This window comes from Salvelinus sp. IW2-2015, linkage group LG10 (genome assembly GCF_002910315.2).
Source record: "Salvelinus sp. IW2-2015 linkage group LG10, ASM291031v2, whole genome shotgun sequence".
NCBI lineage: Eukaryota > Metazoa > Chordata > Actinopteri > Salmoniformes > Salmonidae > Salvelinus > Salvelinus sp. IW2-2015.
This window is the reverse complement of record NC_036850.1, coordinates 22,330,061-22,346,431: the sequence shown is the minus strand read 5'-3', so window position 1 is coordinate 22,346,431 and position 16,371 is coordinate 22,330,061. Positions and strand designations below refer to the sequence as shown.

Here is a 16,371-nt window from a genome sequence, read left to right as displayed (position 1 = left end):
TTGTTACAGTGAGTGGCTAACCCCCGTGGTGGAACATGCATGTTGTTCACCATGGCGTTGCTAACCTGCTTGTCTAAATCACAAGGGAGGCTGACAGACTAGCGAGGACTATAACCCTGAAACACAACCACCAGGCCATCGTATCCCAGTATATTATCAAGCCTTCACCACAGTAGAGGCCCTCACACACCATACCACAACTTTACATCATAACACAGCCCTCTCACCATAGCATCTTGAATTTCTATGCATGTCAACATTCATTCATGTGGATTTCGGTTTGTTCCCCTACCTACTACGAGAGATGTAAATGGTATGACCTAAGGGTGGTATGTACTTTTACCACGTATATCAGATTTACCGCGTACCTGCACTGTAGCAGTACACCCCATGCTTCTGGTATGGAGGGGGGAACCCAAAGCTGCGCACCCCTGGTTCCATGGGGCCACAGTTGCGGCGGGGGTTGGTGATGGGGTAGCGCAGGCTCCCGTCAGCAAGCCATCCGGCATCACAGCGGTCCAGGCCCATGAACTTCCAGGCGGCGTAGAGCTGGCCCACCTTGGCTATCTGGGCCCCGTCGTTGAAGCACGCCTGCTGGGCCTCAGTGAGGTTGACTTCTGGGGGAGCTGGAGGTAGTAGACCTTACCTGGAGAAGAGGACATGGCAGAGACCGGAGGTGTATAAGGTGATCAATTCAAAGTTATGCATCCAAGGGAGCTCACTGAAAGTTCACCACAAAATGAAGTTACAGTAAGAGTCAATTGCAGATTTCTTCAAATGCATATAACAGAATGTTACACAATAGATGGACTGTGCTTGACTCTAGTTGTAGGGTGAATTATCTTCTATATCTGCACCTGTATAGTGTGTGTAGTACCTGTATAGTGTGTACCTGTATAGTGTGTGTACACCTGTATAAGTGTGTGTACCTGTATAGTGTGTGTACCTGTATAGGTGTGTGTACCTGTATAGTGTGTGTAACCTGTATGTGTGTGTACCTATATGTGTGTAACCTGTGTATAGTGTGTGTACCTGTATAGTGTGTACCTGTATAGTGTGTACCTGTATAGTGTGTGTACCTATATAGTGTGTACCTGTATAGTGTGTGTGTGTGAGTGTGTGTGTCTCACCTCGGAGGGAGGAGGAGAAACAGAAGACGTCGTATCGGTGGAGGTGGCGGTGGCGTCTACCGTAGCTCCTAACCCCGGGGGCGAGGCCTAGCCCCCCACAGGGGCTCCGGGGCTTGGTGATTGGGTACTGCACTGTCCCGTCAGCCAGCCAACCTGCGTTGCACCAGTCCAGCCCCTCCTCCCAGGCCTGGAACAGCTGCTCGAAGGTGGCYAGAGTGGAGTCCTGCTCCTGGCAGACTTGCTGGGCATCATGGTAGGTCAGGTTGTAACGGCCGTGAGGAGGCTGGTAGGGAAATACCACACCTGGAGGGGAGCAAGAGATATGTAATGACTTTTAAGGCATAATCCTTCATTAGTTTGTCAGCCAAACAGCAGCCTTACTTGGTTAGCCTAACTTAGTTGAAGCTGAGGGATGTGGCTGGACCAATGTAACACTTCAACCCAAAGAGAGAACTTTAAATGTAGTGCATGACAGTACATGACATCAATAAGATGGGGTAAGGCAGATGAACAGTACTAAACAAATACATTATATTTTTCAAGAATCAATTGATAGGCTTTATAATATATAATTCATTTAAATGACCACATAATAGCTGTACATATTGCAGATTTGCACCTTAATTGTGTGTGAGTACAGTAGTGATGGGAGGGGCTGGGTGACACTCACAAATGAGGTTGTTATACGGCACTATAATATAGTCTACCTCGTAGCTCGAGGTCGACMGTGGCGCTCTTGTCCTCCAGCCCGTCAATGACCTCACAGCGGTAACGACCCGTGTCATTGAGCTGGAGTTCAGTCATGACCAGCGAAGCATCTCCTGGTGAGTCCTGTCTGAGACGCACCCGGTCCCTGAGAGATAAATAGAGGACTTTGTTATCATCAATGTGTTCAACAGATGCATAAACATTTTTGTGCAGGCAAACTCAAAATTATCCAATATCACAACAGTTGTGTGAAATGCATTTTTCCTCATCTATACAGCCCAGAGTGTCAGTGGTGTAAGTAACAAAAAAATACTTTGAAGTACTACCTATATATTCATATGTTTGTCAACTTTAACTCCACTTCATTCCTAAAGAAAATACACTTTTTATTCCCATACATTTTTCCTGACACCCAAAAGTGCTTGTTACATTGAAACACTCAGGCAGGACAGCAAAAAGTGTCCAATTCACACACGTATCAATATAACACATCATCACCCCCGTGTCTGCTCTGGATCAATATAACACACCATCACCCCCGTGTCTGCTCTGGATCAATATAACACACCATCACCCCCGTGTCTGCTCTGGATCAATATAACACACCATCACCCCCGTGTCTGCTCTGGATCAATATAACACACCATCACCCCGTGTCTGCTCTGGATCAAATAACACACCATCACCCCCGTGTCTGCTCTGGATCAATATAACCACCATCACCCCCGTGTTCTGCTCTGGATCAATATAACACATCATCACCCCCGTGTCTGCTCTGGATCAATATAACACATCATCACCCCCGTGTCTGCTCTGGATCAATATAACACACCATCACCCCCGTGTCTGCTCTGGATCAATATAAAACATCATCACCCCCGTGTCTGCTCTGGATCAATATAACACACCATCCACCCCGTGTTGCTCCTGGATCAATATAACACACCATCACCCCCGTGTCTGCTCTGGATCAATATAACACACATCACCCCCGTGTCTGCTCTGGATCAATATAACACACCATCACCCCCGTGTCTGCTCTGGATCAATATAACACACCATCACCCCCGTGTCTGCTCTGGATCAATAAACACACCATCACCCCCGTGTCTGCTCTGATCAATATAACACATCATCACCCCCGTGTCTGCTCTGGATCAATATAACACACATCACCCCCGTGTCTGCTCTGGATCAATATAACACATCATCACCCCCGTGTCTGCTCTGGATCAATATAACACACCATCACCCCTGTGTCTGCTCTGGATCAATATAACACACCATCACCCCCGTGTCTGCTCTGGATCAATATAACACACCATCACCCCCGTGTCTGCTCTGGAGCAATATAACACACCATCACCCCCGTGTCTGCTCTGGATCAATATAACACACCATCACCCCCGTGTCTGCTCTGGATCAATATAACACATCATCACCCCCGTGCTGCTCTGGATCAATATAACACCACCATCACCCCGTGTCTGCTCTGGATCAATATAACACATCATCACCCCCGTGTCTGCTCTGGTGGACTCAACTCATGTTGCGTTGGCCAATTGTGTCTTTGGCCAATTGAGTTTTGGAGTGTGCCCCTGGCTGTGAATCTTTAAATCAAGAATCTGACAGTCTGGTTGCTTAATATAAGGAATTTAATTTAAAGCATTCACATTGACTTTTGATACTTATGTATATTTAAGACCAGATACTTTTGGACTTTTACTCCAGTAGTATTTTACTGGGTGGCTTAAAAAAAATTATTGAGTCATTTACACCTCATGCTAATCACTCATGCTAATCACACACGTTAGCTCAACCGCCCCGCAGGGGACCCACCAATCCTAAAGAGTTTTAAGAAGCTTTACTTTTACTCAAGTATGACAATTGGGTACTTTTTCACTTCTGCCGAGTGTGAATTAAGCCTTTTTTTATGTAACCTTTATTTATACAGTGAAGTCCCATTTCGACAGATGTCTCTTTGCGAGGAAGCCCTGAATTCACCAAAATGCAGTAAAAGAAATGCAAGGTACATAATAAGGAATTTGTGACACAATTATAACAATGAAAAGAATACAAAATAAAAAAAATTTAAACTATAAAATCAAAGGCGGGATCTTAAGAACTACAGTATAGAAATAAAAACACTCACTAAACACAAATGTCATAATGGTTTTAGAATGATCGGGCCTGCATCAAGAATAGCTAGAGTACCTGAAATCCCCAAAGCTGTGAATGCGGGCCCGATGGCCACTAGAATGTCTGTCTCATGGCCCCCCACGACGGGCAGCCAGGACCACTTCACCCGCACCCTCCTGGGGGAGCTCAACTCTGGCTCATACCAGTATCGGCAGGGTAGGGTTGCGTTACTCCCCCGCAAAGCGAACACAGAGGGCTGGGAGGAGTCCACATGGAGCTTTAACACGTTAAAGTGGACTAGAAAGGAAAATACACACAAAACAGCAGTTAGTCAGACTTCATTTGGGTCTGTGCAACCTCCTCTGAGAGTTTGAATTGATAAGCCATTTATGGGTCGTGTTCATTAGGCACCAAGGGACTGAAAGAGGGAGGAACTACCTGGACTTGTTCAATAAGAAAGGCTCACTATCGTTTTCAATTGCAAAAACATTTGTGTATGTTACATGGAAGGTGGATGCATTGCCCCTACCTAAGGCATGTACTCATGTTCAACTCTCATTCAATAAACATAAGTGCATGCTCCTACTCTCTCCATTGCCGTTTCCGTGAGAATGTCTTGGTAGAAGAATCTGTTGGGTATTCCGAGCGCGGGCAAGCAGGAGAGGAGCAGCGGCAGCAATATCACCAACAGGGGGCGAGGGTGAGCCACCATCATCCTTGTCACTGAACCATAGAGGGTACAAGCAAATATAAGGCTTGGGGTACGAGTATAGTGTCTTCAGCCTAATTATAATACTCTCCTTCTCCCGAAGTGTGCACTTGTTCACTCCCCTCATGGATATCAATCAATCAAATGTATTTATATAAAGCCCTTCTTACATCAGCTGATGTCACAAAGTTCTGTACAGAACCCAGCCTAAAACCCCAAACAGCAAGCAATGCAGGTGTAGAAGCACGGTGGCTAGGAAAAACTCCCTAGAAAGGCCAGCACCTAGGAAGGAACCTAGAGAGGAAGCCCTGAATTCACCAAATGCAGTAAAAGAATGGATATAAAAGGACTGGACTGATATCTGTTCAGCCAATTCAACCACTATTTCAATTATTTTAAATCCTTGAGTGGGAACGAACCAGTGCACAATGCAGGGAGAAGGTACACAAATAGAGTTGGGATGGTGTCTTGACTGGACCCCTTCCAGTGGTTCCCATATGGTGGGACGGGACCCAGAGGAGGGTCACAGATAATTCCCTCTGGGTAGCGGCTAAACACTGGGGCCTGTTCAGACACATTGATTTAGATTATGTGGTGGGTCTAAGAAAAAAAATTAAGAACTGTAAAGGAGTGGGAACCACTGACTTTGACTGACCCCAATCTCAGCCCCTGACCTTTCTCCACAGCTAGTGCTATCCGGGATCCTTGGGACTCCCTACCCTAAACCCTAACCTAAACATAAACATAAACCTACCTACGATAACCCTAACCTTAACCATTTAACATTTAAACTTCAAGGATCCCAGTAGCACTAGCCTCTCTCTCCCTGCTGCTGGCCTATCTCCCTAGCCCTAATACTGTTACGTTCCACTTGCATATATAACAGTAGTCGTAGCTATAAACTGCCAATAGGTGGCAGTATTATATCATGTTTTGCATGGCAAATCTGAAACTCACAAAAGACTTAAGAAAAGATGTGAAGTTTATGTCACTGTTTGAGCATTGCAAAGGTTGTAGATTAACATTTTGTTTTGTTTTATTTAGTACGTAGTAAACTTTGGGTCCTAGTCAAAAGCTGATGTGAAAACAACATCTTAATTTAGCCAATAATTTGTCTGTGCTCTTGCTCCAGATGTCTGTGCTTCTGACCCAAATACAGTCTAGTTAATCAGAGTGAATACGGGAACAAATGCATTATACAATTAAATCCATCTAAAACATATTACTGCAGTTCTTTGCCCTGAATATTAGATCTGAAAGGCAATTTCATTTCATGTCTATAGTCTATGTTTTTCCTGTTATTTTCTCAGAGAAGGTTTGCCATGGGTGGAGGGTAGGGTTGTTGTGTTTGTAGGTTATTACATTTCAATGTGTTTTGTGTTACAGATTATTTAAAAAAAATAATAACATTTGGTCACACAAAAACAGTACTCAAAATATTCAATAGGCCACAATACATGTGTTTTGATCAACATCTCAATTAGACTTCTTGATCATAATAGTCTTTGTTTATAATATAGAAACCTATAGAGGCCATATGCACCGTAATAGTCAATTTCCCAGAAGATCGGTAAGGAATATGATACTGCCTCCTGTTCGTACACCTGACATTTACTTACACATAGCGACGATTCCAGTAAAACAACTTATCAAACTACGTAGCGACGATATGAGTAATCCAATTTACCAACACTGATCAGAATAATATTTTTCAATCTGATACCGTTAATTTGTCATCTGTTTTATGATATTCTTCATGTGGTGATTATTATTTACTTACAGTTTACACACTAGCTGGTATAATGCCGCGTGACTTTTCTTCTTCGAGTTTTTATTAAACCGCAAAATATTAAAAAGATGCAGCTTCTTCTTATGGATGTTCAGCAGAAAAAAATGTGTAAGTCTGCGGAGTTCTTGGACCGTCCTCAGAAAAGGTACCCGCCTGTGGTATAGTGGCCACTATGGATTCTGACCGCAATGATGACACAAAAAACATATCCAAGTACTTGGCTTCAAAAGAATACATGAAAAGAATCTACAAGTTTTTCCAAAAACCTTGAGTAATTTACGGTTGTGTGAATTTATTAGAAACAAAGCAAAACCGATCCATCTGACCATTTGTTTTCATTATTAACGGATCCAATGCATAATTGCCAGGTCAGCAGAAATAATGACGGACATGCTCTAATACACTGCATGAATTGAGTCACTTTCCCCAGAGTCTCTAAAACTTTAAAGGGGCAATCTGCGATTGCTACATACATTTGTTGACTTTTAAATAATAATATATAGATTGAGCTCCAAAAGTATTAGGACAGTGACACATTTTTGTTGTTTTGGCTATGTACTGCAGAAATTTGGATTTTCAATTACACAATGATGAGGTTAAAGTGCGGACTGTCAGCTTTAATTTGAGGGTATATCCATCCATATCGGGTGAACCGTTTATAAATGACAGCACGTTTTCGACATAGTCCCCCATTTTAGGAGACCAAACGTATTTTGACAAATTAACTTACAGTATATGTGTATTAAAATTGTCAAAAGTGTAGTATTTGGTCCCATATTCATAGCACGTAATGACTACATCAAGTTGTGACTTTAGACATTTGTTGGATGCATTGCTGTTTGTTTTGGTTGTGTTTACGATTATTTTGTGTCCAATAGAAAGTAATGGTAAATAACATATTGCGTCATTTTGTAGTCACTTGTATTGTAAATAAGAGTAGAATATGTTCTTAAACACTCTACATTAATGTGGATGCTACCATGATTACATTTTTTTATGATTGCATATTTCTTATTTTATTTCACCTTTATTTAACCAGGTAGCGACCTGCGACCTGGCCAATATAAAGCAAAGCAGTGCACCAAACAGCAAACACAGAGTTACACATGGAATAAACAAACGTACAGTCAATAACACAATAGAAAAAATCTATATACAGTGTGTGCAAATAAAGGTAAGATTAGGAGGTACGGCAATAAATAGGCCATAGTGGCGAAGTAATTCAAATGAGCAATAAACACTGCATGATAGATGCGCAGAAGATGGATGTGCAAGTAGAGATACTGGGGTGTGATCTCCTAACCCACAATATGTAAATGTCCTGCTGTCTATATCGGTTGCTGATGGTTTATGTTTAGACCGGCATTGTTTAGCAATATAATCTTGCGATGCTTTATCTGTTTTATCTCAGGGATTGACCCAGGATGACACTAATTGAGCAATATGTTTAAATTGCAATTTATTCTGTTTTGGTTTAATAGATGCTAAATTAACACTTTATTTGCGGGAGCCTCCTCAGTTCATATGTTAGTAGAAGTTCTTGGATATTGAGAGTGAACGTATAGTTGGGATTTATTTTTGTTTACCTCTCGTTCGAGGTCGCGCCGTGCATTTTTGGCATCGGCAGACAATGTGTTTATTATTTGGATTTTTTCTCTCCTATTTGTGTATGCCTGTTAAAGGTGGGTTGAGGGGGAGGGTAATGTTGGGAAAGTTGGGGACAGGGTAAGGGTGCTTGCCGGAGGGAGGGCTCGGTTTGGATACTGCTCGGGTGTAGGTGTACATATGCTGATCGTAATGGTTTGGTGGGCTTTCTTAACTTTTTATTGAGTTACATGTTATGCAGGCCACCATATGAACTACAAACGAGAGGAGGGCGGGGCTTACATTTACTTTCTGGAATGTCAAGGGTTTAAACGAACCATTAAGAGAGGCAAGGTCCTAGCCCACTACAAAGCACTCTCGTCTGATATTATATTTTTTCGCAAGAAACCCATCTGAAAAACAATTCTCATAGCAGACTTAAATGTAGGTGGGTGGGGCAAGTGTATCACTCTAACTTCTCTGCCAAAACGAGAGGCACAGCGATTCTGGTACGGAAAGGAATTCCCCTTTCTACATAAAACACTATTGCTGATAAAGAGGGTCTTATGTGATGAATAGGAGAGATCCACTCTACTTCTGTAACTCTACTAAATATCTATGGGCCAAACATTGATAACCCCTCTTTTTCAAAGAGGTCCTTGCCCTGATTCCAGATGTCTCCCACACTAATCTTGTCATTGGAGGGGACCTTAACTGTGTGCTAGACCAATAATTTGGATAGATCCTCTACCCGGCGAACCCCTACCTCCTATTCAAGCGAATTCTTGAATACCTACATAAACAAATCAAATTTTATTTGATATATGGAGGATATAACCCTACGGGTAGGGAATACTCCTTTTACTCTTCATGTTCACCAATGGTTATATACCGATCGATTACTTTTTTGGTTGATCGAAATTGACTCCCCTATATCCTTAATGTGCAGGTATCTGATATTTTATCTCTGACCAACAGTCCACTCACCTTCTCTCTGAGATTTGGGTGACATCGTTCAAAAGAGGGTCTGGAGGTTTGAATCCTCAGCTTCTCAAGAACCAACATTCTGTGGAACATCCTTAAAGGACCAAATACGAATTTTTTTCTTGATGACCAACGACAACACACAGAGACTTCCCCAGCATATGTGGAAACATGAAGGGTTAATGCAGAGGCGTATCATCGTTCCTTTAGGCTGCAGGAAGTAGGCAAAACAGAGGAAAAAAATTGTAAGAATTGGAGGGACAAATTTCACTGTACCTGGATAGGGAGACTGCTAGCCCATCATCCATGGAGAAACTAAAATAATTATTTGAATTAATCAGAGATTTCTCAGCTACAAATTGCTAAAATCTATTCTCTATGCCAACCAGAAATATTTTCGAGTTTGGTGGACAAAGCCACACAAATTACTCGGCAGACAACTTATCGGAAAAAAATGTGAGTGACCGATGATTCGACAAAGTTAAATCTGCATCTGGGGAATTACTCTCTTCCCCCAAAGGACATCAATGACGATTCGCGTCAGTTTTAACGAGATTCATATATACATCTAAAGCAATCCTAACCCCCTTAAATTAGCAAAACTTTTGGAAGACTGTATCTCCCTGCCCTGAACCAGGAGATCCAACTCCTGAATAAGAGAATATATCTTGGAGAATTCGAGAAACATTAAATCTCTAAATGAGTTGGCAAAAGACCCGAGCCCAGATGGGATACCCTGCGTGAATTTCTATAAAACATTCAGCACATGCTCTCTCCCTACCGCACAAAATGCTTGGTCAGGCAGTGAGGATGGAGCTCTCCCCCTACTTTGGATAGGCGTTCATTACAGTATAATTAGAAGGGTAAAATATCTGGAAGAGGTAGGGTCATATAGAACCATATCTCTCCTTAATACAGACCAAAAGATTTTAGCAACAACTCTGGGCTAACAGGAATTAGCACTTTAATGGGCAAATTGGTCAATTCGGACGCAGACCAGCTTTCATCCTAAAAGAACTCATTCTTCAATCCTCAGGCGCCTCTTCAAAGTTAGTATGCCTCAGAGGTTACCTCAACGTGGACCCTTGCCGTTATATCTCTTGATGCCGAAAAGGCCGTTGGCCAAGTTGAGTGGTCCTATCTATTTCAAGATCCTACAGAAATGTATATATTGGAGATGGTTTCAATAAATTTGGCTTCCAGCTTTAAATATAGGAACCCTGGTGGCGAGAATACTCACTAACCAATCATTGTCGCCCCCGATTTACCTTTATAGAGGGACAAGCAGGGTTGTTGCGCTGGTCGCCTATGCTCTTGCTCTAATTATTGAACCTCTCGCCTCAGCGCGGATCAGCATCTCATGCAGCAATACACGGCTATAATACTAAGATACTCTAAATACGAATTTCTCTAAACGGCAGATGACATTCTTCTCTATGTAACAGAACCCCAAAGCTAGTATTCCAGCTAATTCCTTGATTTGATTTAATTTGTTTTAGTACCGTTCTCGGAAACAGTAATAAATTGGAACAAGAGCGGAATTAAACCCATATGGTTGCCAAAACACCTCTTTTGGTTAGAATCATCTTCCAGTTAGTTTATTTCAGAAAATTACCTACCTAGATCTCTCCTGCTTTTNAACCAAAGCAATAATACCCATATGTGGCAAAACACCTCGTAAACATCTCCAGTGAAGTTAAATCAGAAATTACCACCAATTGTAGTTACCAAGCAAAACCCTCACTATTTTAAAGAAATTCCCCCTCTCTGATGCAAAAAACTAAAGCAAACATACAATTTGATAACTCTTCCCAATTCTCTCTGAAGATTAATTCCATAAAATTCTGTCCTTCCCACAAAACGCGCACCTATCCAGAACACCCATATTCATACCCCAAGTCCTTCAAAACAACTGGACTCCAACATTATCAATCCATTCCATTCTGCGATTATAAAACACACAGATAAGAAAAAACCACCGCACCCCGCTGACCTCTGAAAGCCCCTGGGCCTTTCTTAATTTTGTACGTTTCCTTCTTTTTTTTTGTCAGGTTATTTGGTGGCATCTTGCCGTTATTCTCATATTGGTTTCTAGTTTTGGCGGTATGTTCTCCAATCAGACAGCTGCTTACTGTCTCTGATTAATCATACTAGGCAGCCTTTTCCCACCTGTGATGTGGGTAGTTGACGCTTAGTGGCACTATAGCCCCTCGTACTAGCTTCACTGTCCGTTGATTTTTTTCTTGTTTTGTGTACATTTCTATAATAAAAGAAATGGACCCGCTCATACCCGCACTTTGGTCCACTTCTTTCGATGGCCCATGACAACACCTCATGTAAATCCAAGATGAAGGAGATTGTGTCTCCCAAATTCTATATTACCTATTGGCGCCTAACCTCCTGGCTTGCTTACGTTTTGGGAGACCACCACTTCTCGTCATCCTGTATAATGAGAGTGAGAGTTTCACCGCTTCACTATTGCGCTGTATTTGTCACCTGTCAATCTGGAAGTCCACTTATAGTAAGCAACCATTATATCCATAGCCAGGTCACGACTTCTGAAAGCTAAAAAATTAAACTCCACTTTGACCTCTAGACCAATATCCTGCCATGCTCCCGGCGAGAATCCCTCCTTTTCACCCCTCTAACCTTGATAACACCTTTGACGATGTGGAGATACTTAAGGGTTATTAATACCATAGGGATTCTATACATAGAAAGGGCACTGTCTTTGGGCCTTCCTTTGAGTGCTCAAGGGGAAATTTATTAATCCTTTCCTCCAGAAGTAATAATTTGTTCAGATACCTTAGCAGATTGGTGAGATCTACTAAGTTAGTAAAAACACGTCATTCCAACATTATGGAGAATGCTAAACCGTTCGCATTGTCTTGACGGATGCAAAAAATATTCCCCACCTCAGAAATCAAACTGATATCTGTCGATATGACGCTTTCAATCTGTTGCATACAACTTCTACAGATACCCATAAGTGCAAAATCGAGGAAGAACTAGAGACTGACATTCTGTGGCAACTGGGAAGTTATAGCTGGAGTATTCACACACATGCCCCTAATTAACATGCCAGACATTCGTCTCATAGCAATTCAAGTAGTACACAGATTACACTATTCAAAAATTAAAGCTGCAAAGGATATTTCCTGATACATCTCCCTACTGTGTGATAAATGTCAGGCTGCGCAGCCTGGACACTACTTGCCTCCCATCTATGCTCTTGCCCGCTGATGCTCTAAGCTTGTATGTTATGTGCTGGCATTTTTAGGATCCTCTCTGATTATTATCTGAGCAACTTCAAATTGCCCAGACCCGCTCTCTGATAATCACTCGCGGAGTGTCTGATTCCCTAAACGATTAACCAAACCCCACAAAAACAACTTAATCTCTTACCATGTCTCATTTCGGCAAAATAGATTGCATCGTGTTGTTTTGGAAAAGGAAGGAAGCTCCCTCCTACCCTAAATATGTCTTTTCCAAGCGTAATTAGCAAACCTGATCTTACACTTCAGAAGAATTAGATAATTATTTCTGAAGCCAAAAATTAATCAACATTTGATCAATATCGGCATCCTTTCCTCGTCTTACTTGCCAGTGCGCGCGTGAATGTAATCATTTAATTCAAACATACTCTTAATTGTATATATTTAACCTACCTTTTGTCACCTGTCTGCTCCCGCGCTCTTCCTTCCGCCCCTGCGCTGAGGGCGCCAGAGTCTCCCTTCATTCGCGGTCACTCCTGCCATTCTATTAACGCACACCGCGCCTTCCCATCGTCACATGCATCAGTCGATATTGACTTCACCTGACTCATTCCATACGCTGTTTATTTCCTTGCCCTATATTTGTTCAGTTCCCACTCTGTTCCCCGCTGCTGCATTGATTGTTTTTTTTTTAGTATTCAGTTGCTTGACGCTGTTCTGTTTTTCGTTCCATGTCCGTTAGTTTATTAAATGTTTACTCCCCTTACCTGCTTCGTCTCTCCTTTTCTTTCTACCTGTCCTTGTTCTGCATGTCTTATTTTTATTATTTACTTTCACCTAGAACTCTGGGTCTTGTTGTTTCTGTCTGCTCTTTTATTTTAGATAAGAATTGCATACTTGTCTTTTTATACCTAACACCATTCTTGGTGTGTTCAAAAAAAATATTGAACGAGATACTGGGGTCAAAGAGCAAAAAAATAAAAATACAAAATGGGATAGTAGTTGGATGGCTATTTTCAGATAGGCTATGTACAGTGCAATGATCTGTGAGCTGCTCTGACAGCTGATGCTTAAATAAATGAATAAGCATTAGTGAGATGCGCACACAATATTAACCCCCCCCCACCTCTCCCCAATAATGCAACCTCCCCGTTATTGTAATGATGACAGTTAGCAAGCTTGGGGTATCATATTGTGCATCTGTAACTTCTCAGTCATCATTATTCACCATTCAGATTATTCCGTAATCATGGTACATTCACATTAACTGTAGAGAGTGTTAGAAACATATTCTATTCTTATTTACAATACAAGTGACTACAAAATACACAATACATTATTTACCATTCATTTCAATTGGCCACAAATAATCGTAAACACAACCAAAAACAAACAGCAAATGATCCAACAAATTTGTAAAGTCACAATCTTAATGTAGTCATTTGTGCTATGAATATGAGACCAAATACTTAACTTTTACAACTTTAATACACATAAGTGATTTGGTCCCTAAAATGGAGGACATGTACAAAAAGTGCTGTAAATTATGTTCACCGATATGATGAAAATACCCTTAAAGTTGACAGTTGCATTAACCTAATAGTCCAGAGCCAAAACAACAGAAAATGTGTCACAATCCCAATACTGTACCTATTGAATACTGAAGAATATAACTTATAAATGCCTCCTGAGTTTAGTTCAACTGTTGCACCCCATCAGAATCCAAAATGAAAAGTAAGCTTGTTTTATTTACTCACTTTCTGTTGACTCTCTGCCTGCTGTGTATATGGCCCCTTCCTTACAGAATCCCTTCTTCTATCACAACCCCAACCATAACAAAAGGCTCATCTTGGCCAGCTGTGGGGAGTAAAGGGTGTTTTGCAGCCTCGCAGAGAGAAACAGAAGTTACACTCTCTTCTGATCCAATCATCCTAACACACACCTGTAAAGCAAATGATTCATCCGAGATGCATGCGGCACTCCAGCGGAAAACTGTGTTTCTGGGTGCAACCTTTCCTTTTACGTGCACTTGCACTGTGTCCACATACACATGTCCACATACACGTGTTTGTGCACATACACAACATGCGCACACATACACACCAGGCCAACACATCTCTGTCTCTCCTCTTGCCAAACACACACACACACACATTTGTTTTAATATCCTTGTGTGGACCAAACAGTTGATTCCCATTCAAAATCCTCTTTTCCCTAACCCTTTAGGCATCCGCAGGCTCCCCATCTGAAAGCAGAGGAAACTCTTTGTGCATACAGTGYCTTCAGAAAGTATTCATGACTTATTCCACATTTTGTTGTGTTACAGCCTGCATTTGTATCACCCATCTACACACAATACCCCATTATGACAGTGAAAACATGTTTATAGAAATGGTAGCAAATTTATTGAAAATGAAATACAGAAATATCTCATTTACATAAGTACTCACACCCCTTTGCTATGACACTCCAAATTGAGCTCAGGTGCATCCAATTTCCTTTGATTAACCTTGAGACGTCACTACAGCTTGATTGGAGTCCACCTGTGGCCAATTCAATTGTTTGGACATGATTAAATAAGGTCCCACAGTTGACAGTCAGAGCAGAAACTATACCATGAAGTCCAAGGAACTGTCCGTAGATCTGCGAGATATAATTGTGATGAGACATATATCTGGGGAAGGGTATAAAACTATTTCTAGAATGTTGAAAGTTTCCAAGAGCACAGTGGTCTCTATCATGGGGAAATGGAACAAAATATGGAACTACCCAGACTCTGCCTAGAGCTGGGCGTCCGACCAAACTGAGCAACCGGGCAAGAAGGACCTTGGTCAGTGAGGTGATCAAGAACCAAATGACCACTCTGACATAACTACAGAGTTCCTTGGCTGAGATGGGAGAACCTGCCAGAAGGACAACAGTCTCTACAGCCCTTCCCCAATCTGGGCTTTATGGGAGAGTGGCCAGACAGAAGCCACTCCTGAGAAAAATGCACATGACAGCACGCCTGGAGTTTGCAAAAAGGCACGTGTAAGACTCAGAGCATAAGCAAAAGATTCTGTGGTCTGATGAGACAAAAATGTAACCTTTTGCCYTGAATGGAAAGTGTTATGTCTGGAGAAAACCAGGCACAGCTCATCACCCGTCTAACATCATCCCTACCATGAAGCATGGCGGTGGAAGCGTTTCAGCGGCAGGGACTGGGAAACTGGTAAGGATAAAGGGAACAATAAATGGAGCAAAATTCAGGCAAATCCTTGCTGAGAACCTGCTTTAGAGTGCAAAAGACCTTAGACCGGGGGTGAAGATTTACGTTCCAATAGGAAAATGACCCCAAGCATACAGCCAAAGCAATGCTGGAATTTCTTCTTCAGAAGAATGTGAAAGTCCTTGAGTGGCCCAGCCAAAGCACAGACTTGAGTCACATTGAAAATCTGTGGAAAGACTTGAAGATTGCTGTTCATAGCCACTCCACATCTAATTTAACAGAGCTTGAGAAAATCTGCAGGGAAGAATGGGAGAAAATCCCCAAATCCAGATGTGCAAAGCTGATACTGACATACCCAAGATGTCTCAAAGCTGTAATCGGACCAAAGGTGCTTTTACAAAATATTGACTCAGGGTTGTGAATACTTATGTAAATGAGATATTCTGTATTGATTAATACTTTCTGAAGCATGTAATATTACTACATTTTGTGATGGTTTTGTTCGTTTTGTTCTCCGGCAAGGTTTTTCCCCGGCGTTCGTGCACATAGAGCTTTTTTGTCAAGGAAGACGATGTTCGGAGCCTACGGCCCTTCGTCGGTCATTGGTCAACAGTAGGGATTCTTCAATTAAGTTTTGTTGTCATTCAATTATAGATGACTTGTTTTCATGCACACTTTTACACTTGAGAAACACACACACACACACACACACACAGTGCTAAAGTATAGTCAGAGTGTAGTTAAAAGCCTTGGCCAGGGGCTAGACATACCAGCGTGTGTGAATAGCAGGGAGATGAGGAGCTAAGAGGGTTGATTACTACTATAAACACCAGTCTATTGCCCAGCCAGGAGAGTCCTGTATTGGGTCATAGGTGCCCCCCCAAATGGCACCCTATTCCCTATAT

At 41.9% G+C, this 16,371-nt stretch overlaps 1 protein-coding gene across 1 annotated transcript; it reads right to left on the bottom strand.

Annotated features, from left to right (window-relative positions):
• Positions 1-266: 266 nt before the first annotated feature.
• On the bottom strand, positions 267-6,552 carry LOC111969154 (hyaluronan and proteoglycan link protein 3-like). Its single transcript, XM_070445476.1, is given in 9 exon segments — positions 267-614; positions 617-646; positions 1,131-1,433; positions 1,838-1,983; positions 4,053-4,080; positions 4,083-4,274; positions 4,564-4,584; positions 4,587-4,700; positions 6,467-6,552. Coding segments are annotated over 8 exon segments (1,083 nt in total). The 5' UTR covers positions 4,693-4,700; positions 6,467-6,552; the 3' UTR covers positions 267-357.
• Positions 6,553-16,371: the final 9,819 nt, after the last annotated feature.